General features: G+C 35.1%; 1 protein-coding gene across 5 annotated transcripts in view; it reads left to right on the forward strand.

The window, feature by feature from the left end:
- AFF3 (ALF transcription elongation factor 3) overlaps positions 1 to 26,650 on the forward strand; it is a 461,951-nt gene that overhangs the window by 304,915 nt on the left and 130,386 nt on the right. For all 5 annotated transcript variants that reach the window (XM_039867117.1, XM_039867115.1, XM_039867119.1 and 2 more), the window contains 2 exons: positions 3,627 to 3,663; positions 19,234 to 19,285. In XM_039867117.1, coding sequence (XP_039723051.1) covers positions 3,627 to 3,663; positions 19,234 to 19,285 — 89 coding nt within the window. The remainder of the gene's footprint in view (positions 1 to 3,626; positions 3,664 to 19,233; positions 19,286 to 26,650) is intronic.

The following is a 26,650-nucleotide window of genomic DNA, read 5'->3' on the forward strand; positions in this document are numbered from 1 at the left end:
AATGTAGGAACATTGCATTATTAAAATCATGCAATGTACCTACATTTTGTAAAATTACTCATTCTTTCTTTCAAAAAGCTCACGATAAATAATATATCATGTGCAAATGAAATAAAGCTTCATTCACGTCTTATTCTTGCTCTAATAAGATTACCATAAATTTAATGAGTTAAGGCTACACAGTTTTATTATTTTACAACTCTAGAAGTCAGAGGCTTGACATCAGTCTCACTGGGCTGAAATCAAGGTTTTGACAGGGCTGTGTTTCTTCTGGGCAGTCTAGGGGAGAACTCCTTTTCTTACTTCCTCAGCTTCTGGAGGCCACCACTGTTACTTAGCTCATGGCCCTCATCACTCTGACTTCTGACTTCCTTGTCACATCTTCTCTGACTCTCCTGCCTCCTTTTCCTTATGACCTTTGTGATTACATTGGGCCTACCCTGGATAATCCAGGATAATCTACCATCTCAAAAGTGTCAACTTAATCACATCTGCAAAGTCCCTTTTGCCTTGAGAGGTAATGCATTCACAGGGTCCAGGAATGAGGATAGGGACATCTTTGCAGGGGCGGGGGTGGGGGGGCCGTTTATTCTTGCCTACTACAAAGACTTATTAATTTTGACACATAGAACACCTCTTTCAACCTGTATCTCAACTAATTAGTATTCTGACAGCTAGAGGCTCACAGTTCCTTAACTGGATTATTAACATTTGAGATTATCACTCTATTGTTAATGTGTAGGGGCTAGAATTGTTACTGTTAATGTGTAGGGGCTAGAATTGTTTATGGAATTAGAGGGGAAAAATCTCCTAAATGACTAATAAATAATGAAAGTTAAGTCCTTATTAAGATTAAAGAGGCAATTTGATCTCATAGAGAAAGACGATTTAGCTGTGCATTCTAGGTTGCCAGTACCACTAAATTAATTAGTTAAATACTTCTGAGAATTTCCAGAATTTGTCTGGGTATTGAAGGACATAATATATAGTAAAGTCAATTATTACTGAACTTGGATATTTTTTCTATTCTCTGAAGACTTAATTTGGAGTCTCTGTTCCCTAGACAAATACTACCAGACATGTCTGCCTCATTCTTCAAATCTCAAAAGTAATTGAATTTGGTAAAGAAAAGAATACGTGACTCCTTTAAATTGGCTGCCATTATCAGGTGTTTCAACCAAGAAAGAAAAAGAATTTGCTTTGCCCTTTTCCTTTCATTTCTATAGCAGTCTCATAAGTTTTGAAATGCAAATCAAGAACTCAAAATTGCAAAAGTTTTTCTATCCTGAGAAGCCATATGGGGAAACCTGATGGCATTTCACAACCATTTCATATGGCAATGGATTCTGAATCTGGTGGGATCAGACCTGGTCTGAAACTATTCTTGCTGATTGATTTTTAAAGCATTATACAGAAGAATTACAGCATTGTTACAGAAAAGAATCCTTTTGCCTTTCTCTTTGTGCCTGGAAGGAGAATGAAAGGCAGCAGATATGAAGAAAAGTGCTTTGAAGTACCTCTCCTTGGGTTACTAGCATGCTCAAAACCTGTCACAAAGAGTGGGCTAAAACTCCATGTTTATCATTGACTCAAAATAAACATTGAAATTCACTGTAAATTACATTATTAGAATAAGATTCAGAAGAAAGTGATTGTGGAGTTAAAGAGAAACCAAACCAAATCAGGTGGTTCTTTCTTCTATAGTAATTAGCTGTATATGGGGGTCTGGAAATAAGATATATTTCCATTTCTTGCCTTTTATAGTTCTAATGATAGATTGGTAGACAAACATGGAGAGATCCTCAGATGGTACCAAAAAGCCATTTTTAAGTAATACCCTCACAGTATAAGTACTGTCCTCTATCAGCAATATGGCCTAAGAACTACTGTATTTTATTGACTTAAGGTGCATATTTTTTTTCACATTTTAAGTTCCCTAAAATCAGGATTTGTTTTACAGTTGGTAGCATCTTACAATCAATTGGCAGTAGTTGTCTTTCCTAGTAGTACATGAACTAATGCAGCTTCATATGATTTTGATGGCGTGTTGCATTTGGTGAAATATCTTTAGTATGGTGCCTCATCGACGGGCTTTCTCAGATACCAGTGAGCTTGGTTATTTCTGAAAGCAAGGTGATATATGCAAACTTGACTTCCCAGATGAATATACCTCAGATAAAGTTATAGGATTCCCATCTACCAAACAAGAGTTGAGGTTTGGAGATTTCAGGATTTAAAGATGGAGAAGAATAAATTCCTATCTGTAAAGAGTCTTCTAAATATCCAGGAGTGGTTCTCCCCTTTATGCACATGACTGTCTGGATGACACATACATTTCATGGACACTAGCAAACCAAAAGCAGCAGATTAACCTTAGAAATGGGAATACAGACAACTTTTTTGTACTTTCCTGTTTCTCTGAAACTTCTTTAATGAATAGATATTACTTTTCTTTGTTTAAATAGTAAGTGCTACTTAATAAGATGGAGCCATCCTTGAGTCAAGACAATAAATAGTAGCATCTTTTAATGATACTTATCATCAAATGGTATGCTTTAAATCTGTACAGCTTCTCACTTATACCTCAATAAAAAATGCTTTGTTGCATTTTTTAAAGTGTCATAGTTGAAAAGAGAAAACATGCTCAACATCATTAGTCATTAGGGGAATACAAATCAAAACCACAATGAGAAACCACAACCACTAGGATGGCTATAATATATATATATATTTTATTAAAAGAATATAACAAGTGTTGGTGCGGATGTGGAGAAATCAGAACCCTCATATGCTAGTAGGGATGAAAAATGATTCAGCCACTGTGGAAAAGAGTTTGGCAGTTCCTCAAAAAGTTTAACATAAAATTACTACATGACCTCACAGTTCCACTCCTAGATATATACCTAAAAGGACTGAAAACAGGGACCCACAAACAAGTCCACATGCATGTATGTCAATGGCAGCACTATTCACCATAGGAAAAAGGTGGAAACAGCCCAAATATTCACTAACAGATGAATGGATGAACGTCTCTTGTGTATACATACAGTAGAGTATTATTCAGCCATCAAAAGGACTGAAGTACTGATACATGCTATGACATGACAAACCTCCCAAACATGCTAAGTGAAGAAGCCAGACACAAAACGCCACTTGTTATGTAACTCTACTGCTGTGAGCTACCCAGAATCTATCCATAGAGACAGCATGCAGATTAGTAAGTGTCAGGAAATGAGGGTGGGGGGTATGGGAACATACTGCTTACTGGGCAAGGAATTCCACTTTGGAATGATGGAAATATTTTGCAACTAAATAGAGGTGGTAATTGTACAACATTGTAGATGTACTAAATGCCACCGAATTGTTCACTTTAAAGTGGCTAATTTGATGTCATGTGAACTTCATGTCAATAAACAAAACAAAAAGTCCATAATTCAAAAGAGACTACACAGTGAACTGTACTCCCAGACCTGTTTGATGGGCACACTCATGCAAATGTTTCTCACTGAAGTAGCTGGTAGAGTTTATGATCAAAAATAAGGTTCCAAATGAATGGTAATATGTCTCATATTCAACTTAGATTAAAAGTCAAGTAAGAAAATTAATTGATATTTCTGTTCTTTTAGGACTCTCAGCTCGTTTCCTCCGGACACAGTAATGCAAGTAAGAAAAGCTTCTCTCTACAGTGTGATATGTTGGGGTTGGGGTGAAGGGGTGAGGAGGGGAGACGCATGCAATAGACAGTACATTTAAAATAATTTCCCTGAAAAACAAAATCAAATGGGGGAAAAGAGGGTCATTTGTTCAATTACTACCCAGATGAATAAGGTTCCTGGTAACCTTGAGTATTCCTCCATCTTTATTCAAGGGAAGGAAGCTGAAACATAAAATCATGAATTTTAAAGCAATCCTAGGAGGAAGGAATATCCTACATACATTATTATAATTGGTGTCTGGTACATGTGGAAGGGGAAAACTTTTTAAAGGCAACTCATGAGTTACCTAAATTGAAAGCAAATGAGTGAGCAGAGAGGACCAGTCGGAAGACCTCAGGATCAATGACCTTAGCATCCATGGAGGAACCATGCCCTCTTTCACAGACAGACTATAAAATGTCCAGGATGGGACTTCCTTCTGAAGTAATAAAACATGCGAGCTTCATCGTCAAAGAGAGGATGTTAATATTCCACAAAGTAGTGTTCTAATTCTCTTCATTGGTACTGCTAATTGGCTTTCATTTCCTTGAGCATTAAAAATGCATAAGCTACCCCATCATGTCATGAAAGGCATCTATGAAGCCTGGGCTTTGTCGATCCATGGCCAGCCTGTGAGTTAGGAGTACATCTTGCCAAATACAAAGCTGTGTTTGAACATGAAAATCGCTCTGAGCTAGTAGATTTGCCTTTGGAACTGAGGCTCACCCACTGAGCATCTGTGAAGGCAGAAGGGTTGGAGAGAAAACACATCCAGGCAGATGTGTTAGGAAGCTCTAGACTTTTTAAGCACAGCTGGAGAAAGGTCAGAGTAGAGGGGTGATGGCATGATGATGCACAGGCAATGTCACTTAACCGTCTCGCCCTCTGTTGGAATTTGCTGTTAGCATAGGCACCGGTGAAGAGAAATGCCAAGGACTTGAAATCTAAAGAAATAATAAATTCAGTAGCATGAAAAGGAATCAGAAGAGATGTATGGTTAAGTCCATGAGGTGTGCAGGTGTCAGCATTATATGCCAAAGACTAGAGCATACTGAAAAATCCCTCTTGCTTTCCTCATCATTTCTTTCCATTTGAATTGAAATGGTTCGGGATAAATGGAGGACATAATAGGTGAATACATGTACCTTCTCTCAGCCTGGAATGTTTGATATAAGGAACAAAGGAAATAGCTGATGAGTCTCTTCCTTGTGCCAGCACCTTGGCGTATGTTATTTCACTTAATTCTAACAATAGCTGTACGAGGTTGCCATTATTGTCCTCATTTTGCATATGATGAAAATGAGATTCTAAGGTTAACAACTAGTCCAAGGTCATGTAGCCAAAAAAATGACAGCTAGGATTTTAATTTTGGGATCTCTGCCCCAAAGGCAACAGACTTGCCATCCCATTACCTTGACCCCAAGAAGGTTGCTTCTGTCACTTCAGCGTGGGATTGCATTCTTGTCGAAGAACTATGTACTGTGACTTTTGTATGCATATTTTTATGGCATGCCATAACATTCACATGCTGAAACTGCAGTTTAGATTATGTAAAAGCAGACCCATCTTCTATAGAATATGAGGCGGCATCTGCCTTGTGAGGTATAAAACCCTCTGGCATTGTATCACCTAAGGAAATCTGATTGTCTTTGTCTCTGGTGGTAGGGAGATTTTTTTTTTGTATTTTTTCAAAAAAATCTTTTGTATTTTTCAAATAAATCTTTCCCCAAAATCCAGGCATATCTATATAAAGGTAATGTCACTGTTTTAAAATCTGAACATTCTTGTAGATTATAGCACATTTGGACTTTAGGCGACCTGATCCCACTGGCATTTCTCATACTGTTTCTTCTTTTTGGTTTGGAATCATTACAACTTTTGGAATCATGACTTTAGTAAATATGTAGAAAATAGAAAAAAACTGAACTTCAGGGAAACCAAGCACAAAATCTATATGAGGGGACTGATTTACCTAATCTTCACCAATTTAGATCAGTGCTTTTTTCATTTTGAAATTAGAAAAGCTATATAATATAAAGAAAAGAGTGTATAAATTAAACAAAAATTTATTTTTAATCCAAATCTTTTAAAAGATACTTTAGTCAGTTTGCCAAATTACTGATTAGTTTACTTTAATATTGTAAACTAGAAGCTTACTAAGAGAAATTTAAATATTAAAATAGGTGTTGTAGGACTCTGGGAAACATAGAGGAGTGAGAGATGTCTTCAGATCTCTCCCCTTGAAACAACAATAAGCTGAACATCTAAAACTGAACAAAAAACACCCAAACTGCACACCAGCACATCTGAGCATGGGATCTGCGCATAAGAGCTACCATAGGTCAGAACCCTGGGTGTCGGGTGGTGGACTGGGATAAATAAAGAAGCTGCTTCTCGCAGCCTCTGTAACTCCCTGCAGGAGGAGGGGGATGGGAGAAGGTGTGGCGACTTCCCTGAACAGCCCTGCCTGGAAGTGCCAGGAGTTCTACGTAACTAGCACCAGGGCTCAGTCATCAGGGCAGAAAGCAGAGAAGTGGGACGGGGCCACAGAGAAACAACAGTTGATTTTTACCAGCCCTGGTTGCAAAACTGAGGCTGAGCTGCAGCCCCCAATTCCCAACCCAGAGGACCCCTCCGCCAATCCTCTGAGACCAATCACCACGGAGTCCCAGGGGAATCTGAGCAAACGCTACCAAAAGTGTTTTCTCACACTGACAGGGACTGAAACTGAGAGTAGCAAGTGTGATTAAATTTCTACAAGGAAATTTAAAAAAAAAAAGAGGCACCTTCTTTGCAACAGGCTAAAGAGAGACCTTTATATAATCTTCTTCCTGGAAAAAACATCAGAATACACTTCCATTAATGCCCAGGTGGAGAAATAGTCCATTGCACACCATGAACAACCAAGGTGACAAGGCATCTCAGAAAGAAAGAGAAAAATCTCCAGAAAATAAGCTTACAGACATAGAAATATGCTGCTTAAATGACAGAGAATTCAGGATGGTACTTCTGAAAAAACTCAATGAGTTCCGAAACGAGTCATATCAACAATTTAAGGAATTGAAAAAACAAGTATATGAGTAGAGCAAAAAGATTGAAACCATCAAAAACAACCAAATAGAACTTCTAGAGATAAAAAAAAACACACTGCAAGAGTTGAAAAATGAAATAGCAAGCTTGGGAAATAGAGTCAACCAAATGGAGGAAAGGATCAGTGATATCGAACACAGAAATCTAGAAATAAATTATAAGGAAGAAGAGAGAAACCGAAGAATGAAAAATAGTGAAAGAGAAATACAAGAACTAGCTTATACCATCAGGAGAGGAAACATAAGAATAATAGGCATTATTGAAGGCAAGGAAAAGGAGCAGAGACTAGAAAGCATTTTCAGATGAATAGTTGATGAGAATTTCCCAAATCTAAGGAATAAGCTGGAGCTTGGCATTCAAGAAGTCAACAGAACACCCAATTATCTCAACCAAAAAATGCCTTCACCAGACACATTGTACTAAAGTTGTCCAAAATCAAAGATAGAATTTTAAGGGCAGCCAGGGAGAAGAAAACGGTAACTTATAAAGAAAAACATAATATCTTATTAATATCTTAATAATAATATCTTATTAATATCTATGCTCCCAAAGTCATCAGACTCCTCAGCGCAAACCTTACAAGACAGAAAGGAATAGAATCAAATATTTAAACTATTAAGTGAAAGGAACTACCAGCCTAGAATAATGTATCCAGCTATGCTCTCCTTTAGATATGAAGGAGAAATTAAGATCTTTCCAGACATACAAAAATTGAGGGAATTCTACACTACGAGGCCTGCAATACAGGAAATACTGAAAGGGGTCAGCTCGCCTAAAACAAAATAACAACAACTAAAAAATAGAAGTTAGAAGTAAAGTGACCATTGGGCAAATAGAAGCAGAGGAGTGCAATCCTCACTAAGAGTAGAGCATTATAAGCTTAAATAATAAGAAGAGAATTGCTAAAGTAAGATAATAATAAACGTTCTGCATACATAGGGACAAATTGAGATAACAATGACTGAAAAGGGGAGGCTTCAAAGATCCACATTTGCAAAGGGGAATGGAGATAAGGCACACACAGAAGAAAATGGATGACTGTATATATATATAAACACTATCCTTTTCATATTCACAATGGTAACCACATGCCAAAGATTCAGAACTGAAGTACGTAACATAAAACAAGAAGAACTAGAGGCAAAACCCACAAAAGCCAACCAAAATAAAGAAAAGAGAAACACGAGTACAAGGAAGTAATGAAAACACCAAGGCTACCAGAAAGCAAAAGATAAAATGTCTATAAGAATCTCATATTTCAATAATCATCATAAATGTAAATGATCTGAACTCACCAATAAAAAGGCACAGAGTTGCAGAATGGATCAAAAAACAAAACCCAACCATATGCTGCCTCCAGGAGACACATCTCAGCTCCAAAGACAAATATAGAGTGAAAGGGTGGAAAATGATATTTCAATCAAATGGCATTCATTCAGAGAAAAGCGTGAGTAGCAGTACTAATATCAGGCGAAATAGACCAGAATAAAATGGTGAAGAAAGATATTGAGAGACACTTCATAATGATAAAGGGAATCATGCACCAAGAAGACATGACACTTATTAATATCTGTGCTCCCAATCAGGGAGCCCTGAAATAATTAAAGCAGTTACTAACAGAACTAAAGAGAGAAACAGACCCAAACACTATCATAGTAGGGGACCTATATACTCCACTGTCGGATATGGATAGATCATCCAAACAGAAAATCAATAAGGAAATAACATCCTTAAATGACACATCAGAACAACTGGACATAATTTACCTATACAGAGCCTTCTATCCCAAAACAGCTGCTTATACATTCTTCTCTAGTGCACATAGAACATTCTCAAGAATCGACCACATACTGGGACACAGAGATAGCCTCAACAAATATAAGAGGGTTGAAATCATACCAACCATATTCTTTGATTATAATACTTTGAAACTAGAGATCAACTGCAAGAAGAAATCAGGAAGAACCACAAATACATGGCGATTAAACAACACGCTACTGAAGAATAACTGGGTCAGAGAAGAAATAAAAAGAGAGATCGAGAGATACATAGAAACAAAAGATAATGATAGCACAACATATCAAAACTTTTGGGACATGGCAAAAGTGATCATAAGAGGAAAGTTCATATCATTACAGGCCTATCTTAAAAAACAGGAATGAGCCCGAATAAACAATCTAACACTTCATCTTAAAAAATTAGGAAAGGAAGAACTAAGGAGGACTTAAGTCAGCAGAAGGAAAGAGATCATGAAAATTAGAGCAGAAATAAATTAAATTGAAAACAAAAAAAAAACCAGTAGAAAAAAATGAATACAACAAAGAGCTGGTTCTTTGAGAAAGTTAATAAAATTGACAAACCCCTGGCTAGACTCATGAAAGAAAAAAGAGAAAGGACACAAATAAACAAAATCAGGGACAAAAGAGGAAATTACGACTGACATCGCAGAAATACAAAGGATCATACAAGAATACTACGAAAAAGTTTATAATACCAAATTTAATAACCCAGAAGAAATGGACCAGTACTTAGAAAAATACAATCTTCCTAGACTGAATCAAGAAGATCTGGAAAATCTAAATAGACCTATCAGCAGTATGGAAATTGAAACAATCATCAAAACCTACCAAAAAGTAAAAGTCCAGGACCAGATGGCTTCACCAGTGAATTCTACCAAATATTCAAAGAAGATTTAATACCTATTCTACTCAAACTCTTCCAAATAATCGAAGAGGAGGCAATACTTCTCAACTCATTTTATGAGGTCAATATTACCTTGATACCAAAACCTGGTAAAGATACCACAAAAAAAGAAAACTACAGACCAATATCTCTCATGAATATAGATGCAGAAATCCTAAATAAGATACTAGCAACCGAATACAGCAACATATTAAAAAGATTTTACACCACGATCAAGTGAGCTTCATCCCAAAAGCACAGAGATTGTTCAACATACGCAAATCAATTAATGTGATACACCACAGAAGCAAATTAAAAAATAAGAATCATATGATCATATCAGTAGATGCAGAAAAAGCCTTTGACAAGATACAGCAACCATTTATGATCAAAACACTTAACAAAATCGATATAGAAGGAAAGTACCTTATAATAAAGGCCATTTATGACAAACCATCAGCCAACATTATACTTAATGGCGAAAAACTAAAAACCTTCCCTCTAAGATCAGGAGCAAAGCAAAGCTGTCCACTATTGCCACTGTTATTCAATATAACTTTGGAGGTCCTAGCAAGTGCAATCAGGCAAGAGAAAGATATAAAAGGCATCCAAATAGGAAATGAAGAAGTCAAACTGTCACTATTTGTGGATGACATGATTCTCTATATAGAAAACCCTAAAGACTCCACAAGAGCACTACTAGAAACAGTAAGCAAATACAGTAAAGTTTCTGGATACAAAATTAATATTCAAAAATCCATAGAGTTCCTATACTCTAATAATGAAGCGTCAGAAAAAGAAGTGGAAAAAATAATTCATTCTGCAATTGCAACAAAAAATAAAATAGGAATAAATTTAACGAAACATGTGAAGGACCTATATAATGAAAACTACAAGACCCTATTAAAAGAAATCAAAGAAGATACAAAGAAATGGAAAGAGATTCTGTGTTCTTGGATTGGAAGAATCAACATAGTTAAAATGACCTTATTACCTAAAGCATTATACAGATTTAATGCAATCTCCATCAAAATCCTATTGGCATTTTTTAAAGAAATAGAACAAGAAATCATCAGATTTGTATGGAAGCACAAAAGACCCCAAGTTGCCAAAGCCATCCTGAGAAAAAAGAATGAGTCTAGAGGCATCACTCTGCCCGACTTCAAATTATACTATAAAGCTACGGTAATCAAAATGGCATGGTATTGGCAGTAAAACAGGCAAACGGACCAGTGGAACAGAATCGAGAGTCCAGAAGTAAACCCATATTTATATGGGCAAAAAAATTTTGACAAAAAAAGTCCAAAATATACAGTGGAGAAAGGAAAGCCTCTTCAATAAATGGTGCTGGGAAAATTGGAAGGCCACCTGCAAAAGAATGAAACTAGACTGTTGTCTATCATCACACACCAAAATTAACTCAAAATGGATTAAAGACTTGAATATAAGACTAGAATCAATAAAATGCATAGAAGGAAACATAGGAACTAAACTCAAGGACCTTGGACTTAAAGAGGATTTTATGAATTTGACTTCAAAGGCAAGGGAAGTAAAAGCAAAAATAAATGAATGGAACTACATCAAACTAAAAAACTTCTGCTCAGCAAAAGAAGTTGTCAACAAGGTAAATGGACAACCATCCAAATGGAAAAATATATTTGCAAGCAACACCTCCGATAAGGGCCTAATATCCAAAATATACAAAGAACTCATACGACTCAATAACAACAAAAAAACAAACTATCCAATCAAAAAATGGGTAGAGGACCTGAACAGACAGTTCTCCCTAAAGGACATACATATGGCCAACAAATATATGAAAAGATGCTCACATCACTAGCTATTAGGGAAATTCAAATCAGAACCACAATGAGATACTATCTCACAGCAGTATGGACTAGTTATAATCAACAGGACAAGTAATAACAAATGTTGGAGAGGATGCGGAGAAAAAGGAACCCTCATACGCTGCTGGTGGAACTGCAAATTGGTACAGCCACTATAGAAAACAGAAAAAACAAAGAATTGATCCTGCAATCCCCCTACTGGGTATTTACCCAAAAACTTGAAAACCCATATCCGAAAAGATATTTGCACACCGATATTCATAGCAGCATTATTCACAGTGGCCAAGACATGGAAGCAACTGAAGTGTCCTACGATAGATGATTGGCTAAAGAAGCTATGATAATATATACAATGGAATATCACTCAGCCATAAGAAGAGATGAAATATTGCCATTTGCTACAACATGGATGGACCTCGAGATAATCATGCTAAGTGAAATAAGTCAGACAGAAAAAGTTGAAAATCACATGATATCACTTATATGTGAGATATAACCTAAAAGCAATAAATGAACAGGATGAACAAACAGACACTCAGGGACATGGACAATGGACTAGTGGTTACCAGAGAGTAGGGGGTGGGGGAGGACAGGAGAGGTAGACGGGATAAAAGGAGTCAAATATAAGGGAATCGGGTAAGGTGAAGTGAGTAAAGGGGATCAAATATATGGTAGCTGAAAGAAACCGGACTTTGAGTGGTAAACAATATGCAGATGTCAAATGATAATGTACACCTGAAAATTATATAATTATATTAATCAATGTTACCCCAATAAACTTAATTAAAAAAATAGGTGATGTATGCTTACATTTCGAACAAATTTTAAGAAGGTCCTGCTCAAGCAGCAGACTGAGCATAAGCACTCTTCCCATCTCTTCAGAATCCCCACTTTCATAACCATAAAATACAGTAATGGACATAAATCTATAATAGCCCTGAGAACAGAAAGGGATTTATCAACAAACCAGAAATTCAGTTGTGTTTCTGAAAAATAAAGAGTAGATAGGCCCTTCCTATTAAATAATCCTTAACAGAGAAGGTCATGACCCCAGAAAACAAAATAGTGAAACAAACAGGGCCAAGCTGTAGTGGTGGGGACCATCCTTGGAAGCTCCAAGAAAGACTCCAATTTCCAGTCACCCCACAGGGAACAGGCATGGAGTGCAGGCAGGGACAGGGGTATCTGTCTGTTCTTACACCTATGACCCCTCTACCCTTTTCTTGCCTGGTTTTTATACAGAGCTTTCAGTCTGGTTTTCCTACCCTTCTTCCCCAAAAAAGCCCCCCAAAAATATAATGTTTGCTGAGAAAATGAACAGTTGACTAGAAGTCCTAGTTGGGAGCTGATATCTAAGAAAAAGCAAAATAGATTCTGAGATAATACTAGACCTTAAAAACAGACATATGTGGGTAGTAGGAGAGAGTTAACTTTTTTTAAACAAAAATGCTACACACCGAGCATAAGGTACCTATTTCTGTTGGGGTGTGAGAAGTTCGGGGCTTCCAGTTTGTCTTAAGTCCTCTCTTCTGGACCCTAAATGAAGTTTTCCAGTTAACAGACCTTGTCCACTTACAAAAAGGTCTAAATCAGCCCTTCCCTAGAAGGGAAATGTGTGTTAGGAAAAGAGATCAGTGTACTAATACAGGAAATCCACACCAGTTACCTTTGTAAACCAAGCTGTTTTCATTCGAAACTGTGAATGTGTAACCAATGTGCACCAAAGAGAAGGAAATCTACTTAATTCAAGGGAAAAAAGAAAAAGTTTTTAATTATAATTACCGTCTTCAGAAACATTTGAAATTATTTGTATTAAATATAAAAAGAGAACAGATTGGTATGAAAAAGAAGCAGTCACAGCAAATGAGCACTTGAGAACTAAAAATATGTTTGACAAAATTTTAAAAAATAATTGATGAGTAATAACTGAAGTCTAGAATCTGGAATATAAGGCTGAAAACATTTTTTTTTTCTGTATATAAAGCAAAAGACATGGAAAATATGAAAGGAAGTTAAGATACATTGAAGATCAGTCAGGGTGGAAAGGTCAAAATCCAGCTAATAGGAATACCAGAAAAAGAAAACAAAGAAAATGGAGAAGAATAAAGAATAATAGAAATAAAATTCCAAGGGAAATGAACAGTTCACTATCAAAAATACACAGGGATGGGAACACGGCAGAGGGAACGCAGTTAGCATTAATGTGATGGCTATGTGGAGGGCCAGGGAGGGAGGGAGCAATTGGGAGGATCGTTTTATGAACTGTATAGATGTCTAATCAATGTACTGTATACTCGAAACTAATTTAAATAAATAAACAAACAAACAATATACAAGGAAATAAAAGACTATGAACAAGAGCAAGGAGAAAACAAGAGAGCAAAAAATTAAGTAGACCTGTGAGGACTTCAGCCTTCAGGATTACCAAGCCCAGAATATAAAATAAGAGTGCTTACTTTAGTTTCCAGAAATGACAGGATTGAGAATGTGGTAAAGAACAAAAGATTTGAAGAAGTACTAATCAAAACCTCTAGAAATAAAAAATAACAGAAATTAAGATTTCTTTGGTCATGTTTAAGAACAGATTAGACATAGCTGAAAAAAAATTAATGAATTGGGAAACTGTACTTAAATAATTATCTAGAATGCAGCCTAGAGAGGCAGAAATGGAAAATTAGAAATAGAAGTTAAGAAACATGGGGATAAAGTGAGAAGATCTAACAGATTTAAGTAGAGTTTCAGAAAGAGATAAGGGAACAGAGGAAGTATTAAGATAATGGCTGAAAACATTTTTAGAATTGAAAGTATACTAACACACAGATTCAAGAAACTCAATGAGTATTAATCAGGATAAATAAAAAGTCCACACTAGACACAAAATAGTTAATCTTTAGACCACATAAAGAAAAAAAATCTTAACATACCCTTTAATACCTTCAAAGAAGCAACAATTAAACTTCCAGTTGACTTCCCAACAGCAGCAGTGGGAGCCAGCAGACAGTGAAATTATAACTTCACTTTTGTGTATGTGGAAATTGACAAGGTGATTCCCAAATTTATTTGACAAAACAGAGGGCCAAAAATAGCTCAGACACTGCTGAAGAAAAACAAAGTTGGAGCCTTGCCTTACCAATATTATAAACAAACAAACAAACAAACAAATATACAAAAATTTTTAGTTAAGTAATGCAGAGAGTAATAGACAAATTGAGCAATGAAAGAGAAACAGACTCGCAAATATACGAAAACTAGATTCATGACAGAGCTGGTAATTTAAACCAATGGAGAAATATATCAGTAGATATTATCAGAATAACTGGCTATAACATGAAAAATTAAATTAACTACCCCACATTGTATACAAATACTATTCTAGGTATTTATAAAAGACCTAAATGTTAACAGTAAAATTAAACACTTTCAAATATACCACATAGAACATCTTTCTGGTGTACTTCTTAAATAAAACATAAAAAAGTATCAAATAAAGAAAAATATCGATACATTTGAGTACATTAAAATTGAGAACTTATAATTATCCACAGATACCAGAAAAAGTAAAAAGGCACTGAGAAAAGTTATTTGAGTGTTATGTGTGTATGTGTGTTTGTGTATGTGTCTATGTGAGAGAAACAAAAGACTTGTATCAAGACAGTACAGTGCTTCTATGGGTTAAAAAATATAAATTTTTTTTTTTAAATGGGAAGGAATGTCACAGAAGAGCAAGCACAAAATATCTACCTCATTGATACTCAGAGAAATACAAACACTATACTGAAATTGCGCTTTACATTATTAAATTAGAAAAAATGTTTAAAGTTTGATCATAAGTTAATTTGGAAATCAGTTCAGGATTCCTTGGTAAGGTTGGCCCAGGACTCCTAACATGTGCATGAGGAAGAATGTTCATGAATATTTGTAAATGTGTCATTTGTAATGGAGAAAACCTAAATGTCCACCAGGCATAGAACGAAGAAGAAAATCTTGGTAGATTCTTTATAAAATGTGCAGCAGTGAGGATGAGCAGACCAAAGCTACACACATCATGGTGGCTGGATCTAAAAATTGTATTGAGTAACAGAAGTAATTCTCAGAAGAATGCATACAGTATGATTCCATTCATATAAATTCAAAATCAAGAAAAACTAAAGAATATTTTATTTACTAATAAATATATGGGTGGTAAAAAATTGTCAAGAAGAGAAATGATTAACACAAAATTCTGTTACCAGAACGCTGGGGGCAGGGGTGTATGTGTGTGTGGCGGGGGGTGGTTAGGACAAGGACAAGGACCAAGCTCTGAGCTCTCTGGGTTCAGAGCCTGGCCTGGAAGGTGTTTTCTCAGTTAACTCATCTTAATTTTTTAAAACTATATATAGCCACTTTTATATACAGATGGGTTTTTATATGCATTAAATGCATGTCCTATTTAACATTTTTCTAGGGAAAGCATACTCTTTACTTGAGACAGATTAACCTGTGGCATGATGAAATCCAAGAATGAGAATCCATTTGACCGAATTTCTGACAACACTTGGCCTTCACTCAAGTGAAGTGACATCCTGTTCTGTACTGGTCCAGTCACACATCTTTACCAACTAATATTTATATTGTTGTAGTATTGTAAACTCTGTTTATGGTTTATAACTTTTCTAATTGGCCCATAGGCAATTCCAGAAATTAAATTATTAATTAAATTAATATTAATGAGGATGACTCATTAATAATTACTGAACAGAATATAAATATTTTAAATCTTGGCAATATAGAAGGAAAGATTTAGCTGTGCAGAGCATGTGATAGAGGGAGGGACAGTGTTGCGGGGAGAATAGATGGGTGGGTTTCCTCTCTCGACATAGTGTAAGAGAAAAGATACTGTCAGAAGCTGGTTAATCAGGAAATAGATTAAATGTATTTAAAGTTATAAATACAGGAGGAAGTTAGAGTAATAATAGAACTAATAAAAATTGTAAGGAGAGGGGAGGTGATAGCATATTAAATACCTTACCTCTCATTTTTCATATCGGAAAACATTAGGTACCATCCAAAGTTGATACATCTGGAAAAGGGCATATTACTTAGAATAATGGTTAAAAGTCTCACAGAACTAGGAACAAAAGCAAACAAATAATTTTTTTAAACCATGAACATGGATTACTATTATTATAAAGAGAGTTGTGATATAGCAAACCTTTTCTCTACAGCGGAATTCAGGAAACAGGTCTATATTTATTCCCTATTCAAACATCTTCTTTAAGGCGATACTCAGCAGTGTGGTCACTTTAAATATTTAAAGGGCATGAATTCGGTATTATTTATCTCTGTGTGCCCTATCAGAGCTATCAAACTGTATACTACTTTAGATTGTATATCCATCTCGGTGATGAATGTGCCAAAGTCCTTTCTGTGGCTCAATTTTTTTCCCTCTTCCTCTCTGTAATTGTATTTCCATGTGTAAAATGAGCACACTGGACCCAGCCAGTCTCTTACACCCAGTTTCTTCATGATCATCAATGCAGGTTCCCTCCCAAAGAAACCAGTGTCGTATCCATCATGAAAACAGCCGACATCACCAAGATGATCCCAAATGGTCCCCTTTGGTGGCTGCACAGGAACATTTCCTGAGCACCCAACCAAAAAATCTCTTCTTGAGAATTTTCTAGCTTCCATGTATAATTTTCCCTCAAGTCATGATAAAGAAACAGATTCTTAATGACTTAGACACTTAAACATTTTAAGTGAACTTCAGAAGTTGCATCACCTAAAATTGCAAGGTGTTGGAGAAAATTTTGTGTTACATTCTTTCTGAAGGACAAAAATCGTTTGTTTCCATCTGGATCCTGTGCTTACTTTTCCCCAGAAAAGTTCACTCGCTGTCAGCACCAAAGGTGCTGAGAATACTCATTCTCGCCTGTTCGTAAAAGTCTTGTTTGGCTCCATCAGGTCCTTCCTGTTTGCCAGAACCAGGTCTGTTTTCCCTGTTGCCACAACATTGGTGCTGCTTAGAGCAGAGATAATCAGCCTTAGCTTTGTCCCTGCACTGGTCCAGCCCACGATTCCCACAGCCCCAAGCCCCAATAAGGCCTGTGTCCTCTCAACCTGTGAGTTCTTTGGCCATGTTGTTGCTCAAGGTAAAACATGTTTATTTAAACATCCAAACAGTGTCTTCATTTATAGACTTGATTTCCTATTTTCTCGACATAAGTTGTTTGGAAATGTTTACTGTTGCTGGCTGCTACGAGCCTGACTGTTTTACATTCTTGATTGTGATTGTGTGTGGTGTAACTACCATGGCTACATGCTGGGGGAAGCAACCAATTTCTCTAAATTAAAGGGAGAAAAAAAAATCAGTATGTTGACTTGAACGTCCATTTAGTTTTGTCTTACAGAATGCAGGCGTTGTAACTATTGGGAGGTTCTGGCAGGAATTTTGGCCACTACGTGGAAAAATGATTCTGGAAAGGACAAAATTAGGTTATTTTCCAGCACTAAAGCCAGTTGATGGGGCCTAAAATGTCTCCTAAGTGAGTATACCACAGACCTGGCCTAGAAGACATAACATAAAAGTCTGAGCTTTAAAACGACTTTGTTAATTTGCTGCCTCTAGTTTTACTTCAGCATGGTTTCATGCGGATTGGAGCTCTGTCTAACCAGTGTTTGTTACTGAGGCAATTAAGTAGATTTTGTGGCTCTTTGACAAAATTGCTGTCCCTCATGGTTCTGGTGCTATGTGGATACACATTAGCACCAGGTTTACCTGAGAGAGATGTGTGAACTATTTAACTGTCTTCTTTTTCTTACAACTGTTTCATTTCCTAAAAGAAAAAGAATTGATCAGATTTATTTTGGAGTTCAGTTTGGATGATATCTTCAGAGTGGGATCCCAATGTAATTTAGGGAGTGATTCCTGGGATAGGTGACCACCAGGTACTGTTGACATCTGACAAAGGAGGCTGGGTACAGTGCCTAGGCCTGAGCCCTGAAGACTACACTGGGGGATTTGGGAAGATCTCTGGGCTTGACTTAGAAGAGCAAAGCAAATCAGGCTGCCACCATCAGGCCCATTTCTTACAACCCACAACCTTTTCTGGGGTTTATTAAACTGTTAGCATGGCACAACCATCATAACCACAGCTAGCTCACACTGGCAGTCACGACTCTTCTCCTTCCATACTCTAGCCTCCAGGAAATGAAAAGAAGCACCTTACATGATACCTATTGTGAGAGGACTTTGCCTTTTAAAACTACAAAAAGTAAACTGGTTCCAGGCTCCCTTAATTAAACCCCATTAAATCTTTGATGACCACAGACTTTAGAAACATTTCTTTACCTAACTTCTCAGACAGGAAGGATTTCTGGTTTACATCTTAGTCTCTGCTAACTCAGAGGCCCCAAAACCTGCTGCCAGTGCTCTTGGTGGGGTGTAATTCTTGGGGATCTTGTAACCTGCAGTGCAGCCCCAGTAAAATTCTCTCCTCCAAGTTCTGATGCAGCTGAACCCTGTTTGGCTTGTGTTAGCAAAAAGGATTGGAGTTCAAAATGCCTTGCATGTCAAATGCTAATAGGGTTTATTTCCCTAAACTTTCTGTAACATGAAGTGGAAGGAAGCGGGTTCCATCTGTAAGATACTCATCTTTTGGCGATGTCTGCTCTGAGCTCTGGTTGTTTGCAAACAGCTCCTTGGTACCTACTCACAGATCTGTGCCTGGGCCGTTGTATTACATAGAAGAAATTCTTTTGCAAATTCAGTTGTCAGACGATAAAAAGATGTTTTAAAAGCCTCCTGCTGCACATTTTGAAAGATTGTTAATAGGAGCATGGAAATATATTTAATCTCTCTTAACTTTTAAAGACAGTAACACTGACATGTTGGTTTTTTGTTTTGTTTTGTTTTGTTTTTGTTTTGCTTCTTTTTTAAGAGAAAAGTGATGCTGAGACAGAGAGTCCAGACAATGGCACCTCAAATACATCGTAAGTCTCTTTCCTGTTTCTATTCGAGATGACAGTTCTTTAATATGCCTGTAATATGAAGCAGTGCGAGTATCTTGCAGTAGTAATAATAATCATGGAAGGAAGGCTGTGGTTCTGTTTCTCATGATAATGTCTTTTTAAATGCTTTTGAGTGCACATGGTTTTGGAGGTTTTTCTTATACTTTAGCATAGTAAGAATAATCTTAAAAATGAAAACGCTCCTCTTCATTAAGTACAAATGAGATTTGAGGGCATGTTTTTATGGGGGAGGAAGAGGGAAACCCTTTTGAATCTGGTTGGGGACTTTCATCACTGTCAAAAATGATGTAGAACTCACACATACACTGGGAGATACTGTCCTACACACCCATGAAGTACCAATGTCATTTGAAAAGCTTGCCATCTGCAACTTCATGTTGGAATTATGTGAAAAATACAATTACAGATACATCCAGAATCTCAAGTTTGTTGATGTTTTTGATTTAACAAATGCAGTTTTTAAAAGATAAGAAAAGGCACCTATTAAACATGTGTTCCTCACTCTATATTTTGCCTTTTTTCCTTTCAGTACCCAAGAAATCCAGTATCTTTTTAATGATCAATTTGATACTAAATTTATATACCAAAGTTTAAATGAAATAATTCATGAGCCAACAAATTATTTTAGCTCCACGGGAATCACTATGGGTTTTTTTCTTTGCAAATGTTTATTATCATGCTGAGGGGTGACATGTGTTTTCTTATTGTAAGGCAGCATTCTGAATTTATCTTTATATGGACCAGCACTTGTACTACAAAGCATTTAAGAAGCTATTCATTAGATATGACAATTTGTGATATAAAATTATTGTCTTATTTTGTCCCAGGTCTGTTTCTCAGCCTAGAAAGATCCTTGGCTTGCATAGGATGGCGTTATATTTCAGAGAGGATATGATTATATGTTTTTCTTTCTTATTACTACCCTAAAAGTTCTAAATAGTTCCATTGTCATGATTTCTGATGATACAATGAATGTGACTGGTCTTAAATGCTTAAAATATTACTAATTTTTAAATTTTTGTACTATAAAATATAATGGGAAAAGGGTTTTAATGCCATCTGGAGGCGTTCTAGAGAACTGAAAAAGGTAGAATCACTTAAAATTTTGAGTTTTTTGAATAACATTCACTACTGGATAGGAATTTACACAACTAAAATGTTAGCTATTTGGGAGTAAGTTATATTTTTTTATCAATAATTTTGTAAAAAGTCCAATTATTGCAAAAACAACAATTTTTCAAATTCTCATCACCAGAATCATTTTAAAACAAAGATATATACAAAATATCTTGAAAAGCACTAACATCCTACATTTAATTTTGCGAATTTTAAAATTACATTAAGTAGATACCAACTTTATTAATGCACTTTTAAGTTCTCCTTCCCTTATGAATTTCTAAAACGTTTGTTCTCCAAAGGAATTGATTTCCATACCTTAGTACTTTAAGAAAATATATATGTCGTCTGAGGAATTATTTTAAACTTTCTGGAGATTTGAGGACAGTAAAAGCTTGAAGCATCACCCCACGTTCCTGTCCCTTTAAGCAAAGCAGTTTCTTAGTCATCTGCCTCACTTGCCTCTTGAACTAAAAATAGCAGAAATGAAGTCTGAGGTTGCAAGGATCTCTCTTCCAAGTGGAGAGTTCTGAACCCAAGCCTCTCGGAGCCATCTTGGAGGGTGCTGCTTGTAAGTGGGCAAGAAGAGGTACAGAGCACGGACTCGGGGGCCTAGGTTTGTAAGCATTTTACATTCTCTGTACAGTGCCTTATTTGAGCTTTATTTATTTAGACAGGCAGGGAGGGCAGGGACAACATCCTTATTTTATGTATGAGGACTCTGAAGGATATATGAACAGAAAGGAAAATGTGATCCATATTCATGACAGAAAGTTGTCACTATAACAAACTTTAAGGTGACCTAGATGCTGGAACTTTTAAACAAGAACTTTAAAACAGCTGTCATAATACATTCAAAGATATGAAGAAAAACATGGTCATAATGACTAAAAATGGTAATCTTAACAAGGAAATGGAAACAGTTAAGAAAAACCAAATGAATGTTCTGGAACTGAAAAGTACAATATTTGAAATGAAAAATTCACTGGATAGCCAATAAGAATTACCCGATATGAATAACAGTAAGAATAAAGATTTTAAAACCATGGACAGAGGCTCCGTGGATTATGGAGCAATGTCAAGTAGTCTAATATACATGAAATTGGAGTCTGAGAAGAAGCTAAATAGATCAGAAAAAAAAATATTTGAAGAGATAATAGCCAAAAGTTTCCTAAACTAGATAAAAATATTCAGTTATAAATATAGAAACTCAACTAACCCGAAGCAGGAAAAATAAAAATAAAATGACATCTTGAAACATAGTAAAATTGCTAAAAACTAAAAATAAAGAGGAAATCTTGAAAGTTGCCAAAGAAAAATGCCATATTACATACAGGAGAACAGTGAAACAATTAACTGAAGGATTCTTATCACAAACTACAGAGGCTAAAATATACTGCAGAACATCTTTAAGGTGTTAAAAGACTAAAAAAAGATAAAGAACTGTCAAGCCAGAATTCTAAATCTAGCAAAAATATCTTTTAAAATGGAAAGCGAGATAAAGGCATTTTTGGATACACAAAATCTGAGACAATTCATTTCCAGTAGTCCTACACAACAATAAATGATAAAGGAAATTTGTCCTGCTGAAAGGTAATAATATCACATGGAAGTTCAGACCTACAGGAAGGAAGTACCTACAGGAAATGATATCTATATGTGTAAATATAAAAGATAGCTTAAAGTAAAGATAAAATATTTTTGTGGGATTTGTAATTATTTAGATGTAAAATATATCACAGAATAGCACAGAGAATAAGAGAGGACACAAGTAATTGCATAACTACAAGGTCCTTACATTTTATGTGAAGTGATATGATATTATATCTAAGTAGACTGGTGGTGATAAGTTAAGGATATATAGTATAACACCTATTGAAAATTGCTAAAAACAAATACAATAAAATGGATAGATAAAAAGTCATTGAAGTAATTTAAATAAAATGCAAAAAATAGATAAATACAAAAGATGACAGAAAAGAAAGAAAAGAAACAAAAAATCCAAATGGTATCAATAGAAAAGAAATAAAAAAATAGTAAAACCTAAACTCAGACATATCAATAATTATATTATTTATTATTAATTATTTAGTAAATGGACTAAAACTCCAGTTAAAAGGCAAAGGCTGTCAGACTGGCTATAAAATCAAGACTGTCTGCTGTCTACAAGTCAGAATTTAAATATAAAACGACGAATAGGTTGAAGCTAAAGAATGAGAAAGATAGATTGTAAAAAGAGTAAGCATAAGAAAGCTGATGTGGCACTGTTAATACTGGCAAACAGATTTCTATGCAAAGAGTGTTACAAAAGATTAAAGATGGAAGCTAAGCAGGGTCAGGCCTGGTTAGTGCTTGGATGGGAGACCACCTAGGAAGACCAGGTGCTACAGGCATAAAAAATAAAGAATTGTAAACTGACAAGGTAGGTCCTTGCAGTCTGCGAGGTCAACCAAGGGTTGCCTCGCCTAAAAAGATAAAAAGGTTTTCATCATGCTAAAAGGTCAGTTATTAAAGAAGATGAGACAGTCAAAACTATGCATATATTTACTAACATCTTCAAAATGAATGAAACAGAAACCAAGAGGACTACAATAATAGAAATTTTTAATATGCCTTTTTTTAGTAATTGGTAGAAAAATTAAACAAAATATTATCAAGCATATAGAATATTTGGACAACATTATCAACCACTTGGACCTAATATTAACATTTACAGAGCACTACACTCAATGAATCCAAGATATACAATCTTATCAAATACACATGAGGCATTCACTAAGATAGACCTCTTGTGAACAATAAAAAAGTATCAGTAAATTCCATAGGCTTAAATTTTTACAGAATATGTTCTGTGATGATAGCATGATTACACTGTAAGTCAATAGCAATGAGATACCTAGAAAATCCCTAATATTTGAGGTTTAAATCACATTCCTACATAGTCTTTGAGTTGAAGAATAGATCAGAAGGGAAATCAGAAAGTAATTTTATCTGACTGAAAATGAAAGTTAAATCTATGAAAATGTATAGAATTCACTAAAACAATAAACACAACACAAAGGAAATTTTTAGCTTTATATGATTCTACTTTAGGAAGCTAGAAGAAGAAGAATAAATTTAATCCAAGGTAATTAGTAAGAAGTGCATAATAAAGATGGGAATAGAGATTAACAGACAATAGAGAAAATTAATGAAGCCAAGATTTGGTTCTTTTACAAGATTAACAAAATTAAACACAAGTCTAATCAAGAAAAAAAAGGAAAACACAAACTACCAACATCAACAATGAAAGAGGGAACATCACTGCATATTCTACAGAATTGTAAACAACTATATTATGAATTACTTCATGCCAATTAATTTAACAATTTAGATGAAATAGTCAATTTCTTTGAAAAATGCAACTTACTGTAACTTCTACAAGAAGAAATAGAAAATCTGAATGACCTTATTGGTATTAAAGAAAATGGATTTGTAGTTAAAACTTTTTCACAAAGGAAATAACCTAGGACAAGATGGTTGCACTGGTAAATTCTATTAAAACCTTAAGTAAGAATTGTTTATACCAATGAAACACCAAAAATGAACCACCAGTTTTACACAAACTCCTTCAGAAAATAGAAGAGGAAGTCTATTGTATAAGGCCAGTATAACCCTGATACCAAAATCTGAGATAAAATTTATAATAAAATTGTAATGCACTATGCCTCATAAACATTGCAAAATTCCTAAAGTATTAACATATATAATCCAGTAATATATTAAAAGGGTATATTTCATTGTAACTAAGTGAGATTTCTCACAGAATGCATGGTTGTTTTAACTTTAAAAAACTAATTAATGTACCATATCAATAGAATAAAATAGAAAAAAACATATTACTCTCTAAATAGATGAAAAAGCATTTGGCATAATTTAACATTCATAATTAAAAATTAAAAAAAAAAACTCTTAGCAAACTAGGACAAGAAGGGAACTTTTCAATCTGATAAAGGACATCTACTAAAAAACCTGCTGCTAACATTTTTCATGGTGAAACACCAAACATGTTCTTCCTAAGATCAGAAATACAGCCATGATATCTGCATTTATCACCTCTGTTAGCAATGTACTGGAGGTTTTAGCCAGTGCAATAAGGCAAGAAAAGGAAATGATAGACATAAATATTGAAAAGAATGATTGTTTTTAGAAAAAGTACTAAGAAATCTAGTAAACTACTAGAATCAATAAATTTGAGAAAGTCAATATACAAAAATCAGTTGTGTTTCTACTTGTTAGCAGTAAGCAACTGGAAATTAAATTTAAAATGCAATTCCACTTATAAAATAATGCAATTCCATTTATAAATAAAATGCTTAATAAATTTAGCAAACAACATATAAGACCTGTGCCCTGAAAACTATTCCATTTATAAATAAAATACTTAATAAAATACTTAATAAATTTAGCAAACAACATATAAGACCTGTGCACTGAAAACTATAAAACATTGATGAGAGAAATTTAAGACCTCAATTAATGGAGAGATGTTCGTGAATTGGAGGACTCAATAATGTTAACATGTCAATTCTTCTTGTATTGATCTATAGATTCAACACAATCTTGATCAAAAAGCTAGCAGGACATTTTTGTAAAAAGTGACAACTTGGTCCTAAAACTTTTATAGAAAAAGCAGAGGACCTAGGTAGGCAAAACAGTCCTGAGTAAGAACAAGGTGTAGAATGCCTTATAGTACCTCATGTCAAAACTTACTGTAAAGCTATAGCAATTTAAATAGTGTAGCATTAATATAAGGATGAAGAAATAAATTAATAAATTAATTTATTAATTATTAAATAAATAAATTAATGGAACAAAATAAATTCTAGAAGTAGACTACACACATATGGTGAGTTGATTATTCACAGAGGGACCGAAACATTCAGTGGAGAAAGCCAAATCTTTTCAACAAATGTTGCCAGAGCAACTACTGGGGAAAATATGAATCTTACACCACATAGCAACTGAGATGGGTTATAGAGCTCAGTATAAAGGGTAAAACTGTTAAGCTTCAAGAGGAAAACATAGGACAATATCTTCACAACCTGGGGATATATTTCTTACAGAGGTCACAAAAATACACAACATAAAAAAATCCTGATGAATTGGACTTTATCAACATTAAAACCATCTGCTCATCAAAATGACAAAGCAAGACACAAACTGGGAGAAAGCATTTGCGCCACACACACACACACACACACAAATAAATTGTATTAAGGATATATAAGGAACTCTGACAATTCAATAACAAAGTGGTAAACAAATTTCTAAATGGGCAAAAGCCTTGAACAGACAAAAGAAGATATACAAATGGCCAATAATCAGCTGAAAAGATGCATTTCACATGATCTTCAGGGAAATACAAATAAAAGCCACAATGAGATACCCCTATATACCCACTAGAATGGCTAAAATTAAGAAGACTGACAATACCAAATAGTGGCAAGGATATGGAGTAGTTGGAACTCTTGTGCATTGCTGGTGGGAGGATAAAATGGCATAATCACTTTTGAAAGCCGTTTGTTTCTTATATACACACTTATTGCATGGCCCAGCAATTCCATTTGTAGACATTAGTGCAGGAAAAATGAAAAACATGTCTTTTAAAAGATTTACACAAGAATATTTGTAGCAGTTTTATTCTTGATAGCCAAAAACTGGAAACAACCCCAATATCTACCTACTGGTGAGTGGATAAATAATTGTGGTATATGCATACAATGGAATATTTCTAATCAAAAACCAACAAACTTTTTACAACTTGATCTATAGATTCATTGCAGTCCCAATCAAAATTCCAGCAAGTTATTTTGTGCCTATAAAGAAACCGATTCTAAAATTTATATTGAGAGGCAAAAGACTCAGAATAGCCAACACTATTGAAGGAGAACAGAGTTGGCAGACTGATACTACCCAACTCCAAAACTTACTGTAAAGCTATAGTAATCAAGACAGGGTGATGTTGGCAAAAGAACAGACATGTAGATCAGTGGAACAGAATAGACCCACATGAATCAAGTCAACTGATCTTTGACAAAGGGGCAAAGGTAATACAGTGGAACAAAGATAGTCTTTTCAACAAATGGTGCTAGGAAAACTGTAAATCCACATATAAAAAAATAATAAATCTAGGCACAATATTATATTCCTCACAAAAATTAACTCAAA

This window comes from Pteropus medius, unplaced genomic scaffold, assembly GCF_902729225.1.
Source record: "Pteropus medius unplaced genomic scaffold, Ma_sr-lr_union100, whole genome shotgun sequence".
NCBI classification, from domain to species: Eukaryota; Metazoa; Chordata; class Mammalia; order Chiroptera; family Pteropodidae; genus Pteropus; species Pteropus medius.